Consider the following 12,171-nt stretch of genomic DNA (forward strand, 5'->3'; position numbering starts at 1 on the left):
CTTTAGACCAATCAGAGTTTCCATTCAAATTTCATGGGAGAGGGTTGAAATGGATATTGGGGGAGCAACAATGTCCACCAGACTAGAGAGTAGTAAGTGCTTAATAAATTGTGTTCCCTGCTCCCCAGATTTCTTGTGCATCTCTCCCCAGCACTGGGGATGGACTCTGCATGCGATGGAGGCTCCCTGAGGACCTGGGAACCCCATATTTCGAATATTAAGCAGATTTCAAACATGACATTTTAATAGATGAGTCAATCATTCAATTAAGCCTGAGTTACCCAAGATAATAGTTCTTTCTTTTTTCCAAAGTGGATAGCAAATTACGGGCTGAAAAAACTGAAGATGGAGATCTCCAGATACCTTGGTCCCAACTGCACTCATCAAAAGTCCGTACAGAGATCGGCATCAGCCAAGCACTGCAGCGTCTTCCCCAGCACGGAGATCAATGTAAGTCAAGATTTTTGTTGTCCCTGCTGTTTCTTCTCTCCCAGCTCCTTGGAGCCTCTTCTCAGGCATAAATGACCCAGGGTGTTGGGGAGAACTCCACCCCTGGCTTCTGTTCTTGCTTCTAAGAACCCACCCCCTAGAGGGGGACTTGCCCTCAGGGAATAGGAGATGCAGAATCCTGTTGGAAGAAAAGTCAGCCCCTCAGAGTGCCTGAGTCCACACTCAGGGTCAGGGAGGCTCATTGGAGTAAGAATTAGAAACAGCTGCTGAGAACGTAGGGCGTTGGCTGGAATACTCACCAGTAAGAACTCTGCAGCCCGATACTGATGATGGTTCCATTAGGATGGCCGGGAACAGGGGTTATGACAGGAGGTGAAAAGGTCCTCTTCTCTGTTTTCTAGTTTGGGGATAATTACTTTATTGCTTTGACACCGGCACAAGTAAATTTAGTACAAAATGAAAATCTAATAATACTTCAAAAAAAAAGTTTTCTCTCCTTGCCCTTTGATATGACATTGTCAACATTAGAGGAAACTATAAAGCTAAAAATAGCCACCAAATTCCAAAATTATCTACCAGAAACATTTTACGGGAGTTTAATCATTCTGCCCACCACCCTCCATCTGAGATCATCTTTTAGTTTGAAATTTTTGGACCTCCAATCCTACCATTAAGGGTTTTCTATTTAAAATTTAGAGATACAATGTTTTTTATTATTACGGTGACCACATTTGCCACAAATCCGTCATCCCAACTCCCCCACATCTTCCTAGAACCATGCATTTGATAGTTTAATAAAAGAAGAAAGCTTTTAAACAAACCAAAAAAATGGATGCTTAACAATGTTTTGAAAATTGTAAACACAATGGACTAAGTTATTTTAGGGGGCGATGGGATACGAAGAAATAGCTGATTGGGGGAAATTTGCTGTCGCTTGCCTTAATCCAGGGCATGGTGAGACACATTCAGTGTACTCCCAGGGAAATGGAAGCGTATATCACAGGCCTGGAGAAGCTGATGCGGCGCTATGTCCAGAGGCTGCAGTGGCTGCTGTCTGGTGAGCCCGCCTGCTGTCCTGGAGGGCAGAGGGGCCGGAGGGGAAGTGGAAGGTCAACCCCAGGACCCCGTGATCCGCCCTTCCAAAGCCTTTGGAGGGGGTGTGGCTGTCAGGTCAGAGGCTGAGGTCGGGCAATGAGGCTGAATACATTCCCCATTCCTGACTCACACTTCCTGCCCGGAAGAGGGTGGAAGGCCGGTCCTGCAGCTGCTTTTTTTGGTACAAATCGAACCCCGACCTCACATACAGTTACACCCCCAATTCCATCTAATACTTCAAAACGTACCCAGGGGATGCTGCACTGATTCACTCTGATTGTTCAACTAATGAATGTTTTTCCCCTGCTCAGGGCTGCAGAGGTGGTAGAGGAAGCACCTGGCATGGTCTCTGAGCTCATGGAGGACACAGATGTTAGGCAAAGAGCACCCGTGCAAGTGTTGGGAGGAGACGGGTGTGGTGCTGTGAGAGGGGCAGTGGGCCTGTGCTGGGAGGTCACAGAGGGCTTCCCCGAGGAGCCGAGACGTGGGGCATGAACAGATGTTACCTGAGCAGAGAAAGGAAAGATGCTCAGGGCACAACTGAGCGGGAGGGAGCTGAGCACAAGGACTAAAAGGAAGCCAGTGTGGCTGAGAGTAAAGGAAGCGGCCATGCTAGGGAGGTGAGCCATGGCCTGGACTTTGTCCTTTATCCTAAGAGCAATGGGAAGCCACTAAATGGCTTTAAAAAGGGGGAAGTGATCAAGTTAGCATCGGCAACAATCTCTCTGGTTGCTGCGTGGAGTATAAATTGTTGAGGGGATGGAGTGGAATCAGGGCAACCTAGGAGGGGTCTGGGGCAAGGATTAGGACAGCTGGAAGGGTAGTGGTGATGCACATGGACAAAGAAGGCAGGATGAGACTCGGGAGGCAGAAAAGATAGGGCTCTGTGGCTGGCAGTGTGTCTCCGCTGTCTGGTTCCCAGGATGGATCAGCTGGCCTTTTGGGTGGGAACCTCTTGACCTACTGGCTGGCTGGCTGTCCTCTCGGAACGTCCCTCGCGCTTCAGGACAGCTCCCCTCCTGTCCTCAGGTTGACATGAGCATTGCCAGGGAACACCACAGATGAGTCCTGGAAGACTCCTGGACAGTGGGTCCAGCCAGCTCAGGCCCCCTTTAAGTCTGGAGAGCAGTGGGCCCATTTTGCAGCAGTTTTTCCATTTTTTTTCTGCTCCTGCCTCCAGTGAGGTCTGAGGTGTGATCAGGAATGCTGGACACATTATCTTCTGCTTTTGACTTCCCCTGGGGTTACCTCCATTTAGCTTTGGGCACCAGAAGGGCCAGGATTGGAAGCATGGATCAGAGGACCTCGGTGTGAATCTTGGCTCTCACTACCAGGCTGTGTGGCCCTGGACAAGTTGCCTGCCCTCTCTGTTTCCCCTGAGCGAAATCCCAAATCCTTTAACAACCTCTCCAGCATTCTCTCTCTCCCTCTAGCTCCTCTTTCCCATTCAGAGCCTTTCACAGGCTGTTCTCTCCACACTCACTCCTCTCTCCTCAGCCACTGCTGCTCATCCTTCAGCCTGCTCCCCACCCAACATCCATCGAATTCAGGTCCTCCCAGTACGTGTTCCTGTGGCGGTTTGTCATCACCTTCAGTGGAGTTGTAGCTGGTGGTGTATCATCTGTCTTCCTTGCCCAGCTGGCAGCTCCATGAGGGCAGGGAACCAACCCTCTCCCGTCTCCACTGCACTTTCCTCAGTGCTGGGCACCCAGTGGACACTCGCTTGATGTCTGTTGACTAATCGACAGACTCCACGCTCTGTAACTTCGTTTCTAGCCCCGGACAAGACTGTGACACCATTTAACTTTAGGGATGGGGAAACTCAAGCCCAGAGAGGTTATCATCACTTGGATGAGTCATCACAGGCCAAGATACCACTGAAAGCTTGACCTCCCAAAGCCCAGACCACTGACTGGCTCTGCCCTTGGACAGTGACCCCTCCAGAAACACCACTGAGGCCATCTCCCAGTGGGTTCACATCTGACCAGTGATCAGTCAGGCAAGGGGTGTTGGGAGACCTTGAATTTGATAGCTGCAATGATGAAAACCGCCCTCACTTCTCCCCTGCCTCTGCCCCCACCCACCTCGGAGCAGGGAGCCGCCGACTGTTCGGTACCATCTTGGAGAGCAAAGTGTGCATCCTGCTCGACACGTCGGGCTCCATGGGCCCCTACCTGCAGCAGGTGAAGACAGAGCTGGTTCTGCTCATCTGGGAGCAGCTGCGGAAGTACTGTGACAGGTAAGAGGCAGGGGTGTGTGTGGGTGGGTGAGGGTCAGGAAGATCCCAGGGGTAGCTTCCGAGGTTTCTCTGGTCCAGGCCACTCCCTCTCACAGTTCCAAAGGGCTAGAGGCTTCCAAAACGCTCTTTTGAATAGCAGGAAAGAACACTGCCTTCTGTTGCAAAAGTCAAGTGGTTTTCAGAAATCCATCTCGGGTCCAGGGACAACTGCCAGCAAAGGAACCACCAGGTGGCCTTGAATCATAGATTTCAGCTGAACTTGATTATTTAAGGTTTAGGGTGGTTTGTTCTCTCTACCCAGAAGGGTTGACTCTAAGGGGACAGCAGAAGACTCTGGTCCCAGGCTGGGGACTCATCCTTGCCTTAATATTATGTATGTATGTATGTATGTATGTATGTATGTATGTATGTATGTATGTATTTATTTATTTATTTATTTATTTAATGGAGGTAGTGGGATTGAACCCAGGACTGCATGCATGCTAAGCATGCCCTCTACCACTGAGCTATACCCTCCCCCCTTGCCTTACTATTTAAAAGAGCAGACATTGATAGAGCACTTTCCTTGTGCCAAGCACCTTACAGGCATGATGTCATTCAGTCCTCACAGTGAGCTGATTATTACCTCCATTTTTCAGAAAAGGAAACAAGGGCTTAGAGAAGTTAAATAATTTGCCCAAGATCGCATAACCAGCAAGTGGCTAAGATGGGATTTAAATCTATCTCTGTCTGCATCCATCACTGTGTACCTTCTCATTCTCAGGTGGTCCCCGGGGGGCCCAGGGCTCCCAGGAACAGGCATGAGCACCGGCAGGGAGGTTACTTCCCCTGGGGTCAATATGCGTTCTAACCAATGTCTTTCTCCTCCTCCCCGCCCCCCACCTCTCCTTCTCCCCCTACCCCAGTTTTAACCTGCTCAGCTTTGCAGAGGGCCTACAGCCGTGGCAGGACACTCTGGTGGAGACCACAGACGCAGCCTGTCACGAGGCTATGCAGTGGGTGACCCACCTGCACGCTCAGGGGAGCACCTCAGTCTTGCAAGCGTTGCTGGCAAGTTCCACCTCCAAGCCCAACCCGGGAGCAAAGCAGAAATACTATCCCCCTCATCCTGATTTTGCACAAGGCTTTAGGGTTTGCAAAGAGCACTTTAGAGTTTGCTAAGTGCGAAATTGTTTCATCTTCCCAACAACCCAGTGAGAATGAGATTCTCCTTCTTCTCACTTTAGAATTGAAGACCCAGAGGCCCAGAGAGGTTAAGTGACTTGCTTGGGCTCACCAGCTAGGAAGCAGGCCGTGCTCTTTCTCCTAAACCTTAGCAGCTTCTTTGGTCTGTCAGAGGCTGAAAGAGGAGGCCTTCATTCTTCATGACAAGTCAGATCCAATCAGACATTCTCCTTGGGGACAGCAGGCCAGGGGTCTCTTCCTGGCTGGCCCCTCCCCTGAGCTAGACAGCCCATGTGCTCTTTCAGAAAGCTTTCAGTTTTCCTGATGTGGAAGGATTGTACCTCCTGACCGATGGGAAGCCAGACACAAGCTGCAGCCTTGTTCTCAGTGAAGTCCAAAGACTCAAGGAGAAGAGAGACGTGAAAGTGCACACCATTTCCCTGAACTGCTCGGGCAGGTGGGCAGCGAGGAGGCGGCTGGGTTGCATCCCTTCCCCACGGCCACATGTCTGAGGGGCAAGGCTGATCCTCACCTAATCCAGGGACTCACATTAGCTGCTGGGCTCTCCTGAGCCCAAATCCTGTGAGTCAGCGGTTAGGAGGGCCTAGGCAGGCATCACACCAGAAAGAGCCCCCCTCTGCACCCATGTCTGCCCACCATCAGGGTCCGCCCACTGCCCTCCTGGCTTGTCCAGCCTGGAAATGAATTTGCCTCTATTCTCAGTCACACACCGTGTTCTCCCGTTTTGCCTTTCTTGGGGGCACATTTGTGAACATTTAGGGAGGAAAATGTTTAAAGTAGCTGCAGTTATTTTTATAAATGATCACCACAGAAGAACATGTATTAGACGAGAGAGATTCAGCTCCTTCAGGAAAAAATAAAAACAAAACTTTACTTGGCAAAACTGTGATCACGTACATTCATCCTTAGTCTCTGTCTAAACCATGAACTCCGTAAAGGTCACACTGTGTTCCTGCCAGGTCAGACACAGAGCGGGCACTGGGTAGATGTCCAGCTAAGGAACTTTAAGGGGTGCTTTGAGGGATCCAGGTTAAATGGTGGCCCAAATACGGTGACTCTGCTTCAGGCAGCAGCAGCAGCCACCCTGCCACCCAAAAACCGGCAGGGAGGGTGACGCCCACATGGTCTCAGTGGCACAGAGCCTCAGGGTCCAAGGCCCACTGCCTTACTGATCTGACTTCCCCAGGGGCTGAGGGCTCACAGAGAACTCGCCTGGCAGGCCAGTGGGCCCAGCCCCAGCCCTCTGCTCCTCCCTGCAGGACTGCGGTTCACTTCCTGAGAGATCTGGCCTCCCTCACCGGGGGGCGCTATCACTGCCCCGCTGGGGAGGACTCACTCTTCAAAATCCGTGGCCTGCTGACCAGGGGCTTCATCCTCCAAACGGTAAGCTGCGGAACTACTGAGTGAGGTCTGCTGAAACGGCTTGATAACATGTCAATGGGTGTGGCTTTTCTCCTGACAAGACCTCTGCTTCTCTTGTAAAACAAAGTATTGACTAAACAGAGTTGTGTTTCCCTGTTGCTGGGAAGGGAGCAGGGCTGGGGTTGTTAATGAGAGAATAGTTCACATTCACTGAGCACTTACTCCATGCTACAGATTTACTATTTTAAAAGAGGCAGATTACCTCTTTTAATCCTTCTAACCATTGTATACCCATTTAGCAGATGAACGAATGGGCTCAGCCAGGTTTAGGGATACACTGAAAGTCAGAGGAAGTGGTAAAGCCGGAGCCCAGACACCCATGTTCCTAAGTTCTCTGCTGTAATTCCTGCATTTTTCTGTCTCCCTTCCTTCAGTTCATTACAGCACAGATATTCAAATGATCTGTTAAGAGAGAAATCTAGTCAAGTCTTAGGTTCCATCATGTATGTGAAATAAGATCTTCCGATCTGACAGAAAAATTATGTACAGATTCATACCTTCTAGGAATTTGCTGCTGTGGATTATACCATTTTCAGGGCAACAAATCATTCAGTAAGACAACTAACCAGAATTCCAGATCTTTTTTTTTTTTTTGGAAGTTAAAGTTTACTGCCATGGCATAAAATTTTGAAGTCAAATACTTTAAATGATGTATTTGTTCAAGTAACTGGTTTAGGGGCAAATATTGCAAATGATGCAAAGATCAGAACAAGTAAAAATAGCAGGGAGGGTCTAGCTCAGTGGTAGAGCGTGTGCCTAGCATGTACAAGGTCCTGGGTTCAATCCCCAGTACTTCTACTAAAAATAAACAAACACCTAATTACCAGCCCCCACCTCAAAAGAACAAGTAAAAGTAATGAATGTTCACCCATATCCTTATTACATGGGAAAACAAACTTGACCGTATCATGAAGGTTCTCAGTTTAAAACTTTATCATATCAGGTTCTTTAATGGTTTCTGGGTGCTGAGCAGGATCTCTGCCACTACTCCTCCCAGGGAGAAGGAGCGGCTTCTTCTCTTTCTTCTTGCTAATTGTGAAAACACATCCTTTTAAGGCTAGGCTCTGGGAAAGAAAAAAAAAAAAAACGGCTAGGCTCCGGAGTTTCATTAGCTGACATAAGGAAAAAGGCATGTCTGTGAAGCTGTTTCACTAGAAGAAATAAAGAAGGGGCTGGATAGCTTTTACTAACAGCGAGATAAGGAGCACGTACCACTTCTGTTCTGCTTGACAGAGTGATGCTGACTGCAGTGGAGTCCAGGGACCCTCCTGGTTTCCACCGCCCCCTTCCTACATTCACTCTCAGACATCTCATTGCAATGTGTCCCGTTTGCAGATTGACTGCCTTGACGCCTGGTGAGCTCCTTGTCCCTGGAAAGTGCAAACGGAGGCCCACAAGACTGTCTGCCCTGGGTGGGCAGCTGCACTGAATTCGCTCTAAAATTCTCCTGAGATTTTGGATTGTCAGGTCCTAGCCAAGTCATCTAATGGATCTAACATCACATTCACTTCTCCCTTTCAAGGACCCTGGGTTGCCACTGTTTGAAGGAGACGATTTAAGGAGATTGGCCCAGGAGATCACCAAGGCCAGAAGCTTGCTTGGGCAGGCCCAGGCCCTCAGGTACGCCAGTCCAGCAGCCCCTCCCACCTGCCGTGTAGCCCCAGCCCACCTAGACCCAACCAAGTCATGGTACCCCCGCTCCAAGAGCTCCTGCCCTGCTTCTCCCCGACAGGCCCAGAAATCTGGGCATCGGGGAACCATCTCCTGTCACCTTCTGTTCACTAGGGCCCAACTCCAGAAGAAAAACAGCACAGAACCAAAGGTTGCTTCTCTGTAGAGAAGTGTTCTCAGGTAAGGGGGGAGGATGGACTCCTGACGTGTGACTGCTGGTCCAGGGCCAGGCAGCTTGCCCTGTTTCGTGGACAGTAGTAACTACAGGGAGGGATGAGACAGAATGATTCCTCTAAGTAGAAAGGCCAGACTACAGAGAACCACTTACTGAGCACGTGGTGAGGACAAGGTGCCTTAGAAAGTCCGCAGATCAACATGATCCCAGGCACCAGGGCTCCCCGGAAGCTGAGGGAGAAAAGGCTCTCCATCCCTGGGTCCACCCTAACATTCCTACCCTGTCTCCAACACACGCTACACTCCAGTCACAAGTCTGTCACTGGCTGGGAAGTCCTGTACCAAGTCCCCTGCTTAGAACATCCTTCTGCCACCCTCTGCCTGGTGACTCCTTCTCATCCATCAAGGCACAGCACAAATGGCATCAGCTCCACTGTGACGATGTCCCTGGGACCCATCAAGAGCTGAGTGCCTCCGGCTTTCCTCCCATGGCATCCTAACCACACATCCCTCCTTAGAGAGGTGACACTACCCCTAGCACTCCACAGCATGCTTCCTTGCTCCCTTGTCCAGCTCTTCTCCTTGACAATGAGCTCCCTCAAGATGAGGTTGGTGTCCTAACCATCTCTGGGTCTCCAGAACCTGCCATGTGGCAGACACGTAGTAAACAGTGAGCATGCAGCTTAATTCTGAGAGTCCAGTTCTGGAAACCTGCCAGGTGGGATTGTTTCTGCCCTGGTCCTCTTGTTCTGTGCTCCTCCACCACCCTGGTCCATGTGGGAAATGCAGAGTCACCATCAGCCCATCTTGGAGGAAGAAGAAAGACATGAGCCTCACCACCCCGACCCTCTTCCCCCACCACTGCTGAAACTGAACTGAAATCTGCTCTGGAGTCTAGTCCAGAGCAAATGCTCAGCTCAAGAATGTGTAAATCGGGCTGGATCTGCTGGGCTGCCCCACTGTGCACATATGAAATGTATATGTCATGTATCATGTCATCTAGGGTCACTTCTAAGATAGGAAAAATTGCTTTTATTTGATTAATAGGATCAAAGTTACTTTTAAACTGATGTGACCATTGGTATATGTGTGTGTCTCTGTGTATGTAAACTTTTGGTGAGAGAAAACTTTATTAAAAGACTCATTTCTAAGATATAAGAAGTCCAAATCAATAAGTAAAAGATAAACATACTAATTTTTTAAATGGACAAAAGACTCAAACAGGTGTAAACAAACAATAGCATATGCAAATAAGTGTATATATATAGGTGCTCAACAGTCATACCCATCAGTGAAATGCAAATTAAAACTACAATGAGACACCACTACACATCCACCAGAATGGCTAGAAATAAAGGCTGATGACATCAAGACAGGGAGCAACTGAAACTGTCCTACTGCAGTGGGGGTGTAAACTGGTCCAACCACTTTGGAAAATTGGCAGTTTTTACTAAAGTAAAACACATGCCTATTCTCTGCCAGCAATTCCACTCCAAGGGAAATGGGTACCCATGTTTGACAAAAGACATATACAAGAATGCTCGTAGCAGCTTTGTTCATAAGAGTCAGAAAATGGAAACTACTTAAAAATGCCCATCAATGGTAGAATGGACAAATAAATTGTGATATATCTGTGGAGTGGAATACTACACATCAATTTTAAAAGAACAAACTACAGCTGTATTCAACAAGATGCATCAATCTTATGAACAATGTTGGGCGAAAGAAACCAGACACAAAAGAGCACATACACAACACGTGGAATGGGAGAAAATATCTGCAAACGATGCGACTGACAAGGATTAAGCAAGGTAACTTGCCACCTGGCATGTAGCGTGTGCTGGCGAAGGTTTTGCTTTTCTCTCCCCCACACCCACCTATGCCCAAGGAGGATGTTCACATGCGTGAAGCCTTTCCGGTAGCCCTCTTCAGACCAAACTAACCAAACCTCAGCGCTCTGAGTCAGCTCTGGGAGCACAGCCCCCCGTAGGTCTGTTACAGCAGCTGTGCCTGCTGTTGGGCACATGTCTGCCCCTCTGCCACTGCCACTTGCAAATGAGTTTTCCAGGGATGATGTGATCCATCTGGGTCCCCAGTGCAAGGGAAGGGACAGCACTGAGGAATCACCTATTACAGGTGGAATGATGGCAGCGGAGACTGGATAACCTGGAAATGGGCGAAAGGACACAAGAAAGGAAGAGATGATACATGGGTGGCAGGGAGGAAAAAAAGATGTTTGGAATGAATTCGATGGATAGGTGGAAAGACAGAATTACAGGTGAATAGATGAATGGACAAAAAATAGTTTAAAATTGGTGGAACACTGGAGAATAACAAAGAGATAGGATGGAAGAATAGGTGGGATAATGAATATATAAAAGAGAGGAAGAAGGGAGGGAGGGTGGGCAGAAAGGCTGGAGGCTGGCTGAACAGACAGGACTCTGCGAGAAGACATGGATGGGTAGGTGCGTGGAGAAACAACCGTTTCGTGGGGCTGTAGGCCGTCTATGCGGGCAGGACAGGGCCCGGCACGCAGGGCCTTCGCTTCCTTTCCCCAGCTACATCGCGGCCCATTTTACCCTTCGACCCGCCTCAGTTTCCCCTCTGTGAGAGCCAGCGGGTCCCGCCTTAGAGACGTGTCGTGGGCGGGCAGAGACGGAGAAAACCCGCGCGGGGCGGGCGCGGGGCGGGCGCGGGGCGGTCCGGGGAGCCCAGTCCGGCCCCGCCCCGAGGAGGCGGCGGCCCGGCCGCGCGGAGCCCGGCGCGTAGACGGACGGACACGCGGGCGCAGCCGGGAGCACGCAGCGCTGCGGAAGCCCGGGCGGGTGAGCGCAGCCGGGGCGGGGCCGGGGGCGCGGGCGGGGGCGCGCGCAGGGAGGGCCCGACCCCGAGCTGCCCCGCCGGCCGATCTTGGCGTGGGGCACCCGCTCCTGCCAGCCCTGCGAGGCCGACACGCCCGGGGTCTGTCCCTACCGCTTCTACAGGTTCTTTTCATCCAACCCCGCTTTGGGTCCCCATCGGCCTGGATGCAGGATGAGCCATTGTACTGAGACTCCATCAGAGTTCATGAATGTTCTCAGAGCCTCAGTTTCCCTCCCAGGGTGATGGGAACAAGAGCCTCTGTCGCACAGAAGTCGCGGGATTAAGTGCGCCAATACCCAGGGTCAGCCAGGTGCTTGGCTGTAGGTCTCCGGGAGGCAGAACAGCCTGGAGTTTATTCATTCATTCAGCAGTTGTTATGGTCGGCCTGCTTTGTGCCAGGCACAGGACTGGGGACCAGGGATTCTACATTGACCCCAGCGCGCTTGGAGGCGTGTCTACCAGTGGCCTGTGAGGGCTCTGCTCTCTGTTCCCTCATGACCGCTCTGGGAAGTACATGGGACAGCCAGGGTTATGTGGGTCCGCTGGACAGCTGTGGATACTGAGGTGCAATGAGGTTACAACGATCTTGCCAAAGGGCACTCCCAGCAAACTGGACCTGAGGCGGGGTTCCAGCCTTTGTCACAGAAAGCATCCCCACAGGATAGACAGCAGCTCTGGTGCCACAGACCCTTCCCCAGGACAGAGTCCCTTGGGCCTGGAGGAGGACTCTACTCCAAGGCTGCACCCTTCCCTTCCCAGTGGGGGAGTTAGACTCATCCCTTGCGAGGACTCAGATTGGGGTGTCTCCCCTCCCTGTTAAACCCATGAGTGCCAGTATTTGTATGGCGCATGACTTTATCCCTCACTCAGAACTTTGGAGAACAGGAGGACTGTGATAGAGGAAACTAAAACATACACCCCATAGCTGTCACTCTAGGCGACGATACGGCAGAGACTTACCTATCTCTGTATCCACAGGGCCTGGCACACAGTAGGCCCGCAGTACACAGTTGCTGCTGTTATTAATGATGATAGCGGTGATCTGGCCCCTGGTCCAGACTTATCCTCAGATG

General features: G+C 50.6%; 1 protein-coding gene across 1 annotated transcript; it reads left to right on the top strand.

The window, feature by feature from the left end:
• Nucleotides 1-345: 345 nt before the first annotated feature.
• Nucleotides 346-9,329, top strand: LOC140687006 (von Willebrand factor A domain-containing protein 3A-like). The gene is made up of 9 exons (XM_072942145.1): nt 346-450; nt 1,399-1,507; nt 3,640-3,784; nt 4,690-4,834; nt 5,254-5,405; nt 6,229-6,352; nt 7,914-8,011; nt 8,177-8,242; nt 8,545-9,329. Exons 1-8 carry the CDS (start codon nt 346-348, stop codon nt 8,226-8,228), a joined length of 930 nt encoding a protein of 309 aa, XP_072798246.1. The 3' UTR covers nt 8,229-8,242; nt 8,545-9,329.
• Nucleotides 9,330-12,171: the final 2,842 nt, after the last annotated feature.

Source organism: Vicugna pacos, chromosome 18 (assembly GCF_048564905.1).
Source record: "Vicugna pacos chromosome 18, VicPac4, whole genome shotgun sequence".
NCBI classification, from domain to species: domain Eukaryota; kingdom Metazoa; phylum Chordata; class Mammalia; order Artiodactyla; family Camelidae; genus Vicugna; species Vicugna pacos.

Bases quoted from the DNA above. Each gene is read 5' to 3' on its own strand.
- LOC140687006 (XM_072942145.1), top strand. From the start codon at position 346: ATGGAGATCTCCAGATACCTTGGTCCCAACTGCACTCATCAAAAGTCC. The intron at 5,406-6,228 runs GTGGGCAGCGAG...TCCTCCCTGCAG, and splicing joins TCCCTGAACTGCTCGGGCAG to GACTGCGGTTCACTTCCTGA. The intron at 8,012-8,176 runs GTACGCCAGTCC...TCTGTTCACTAG, and splicing joins GGGCAGGCCCAGGCCCTCAG to GGCCCAACTCCAGAAGAAAA.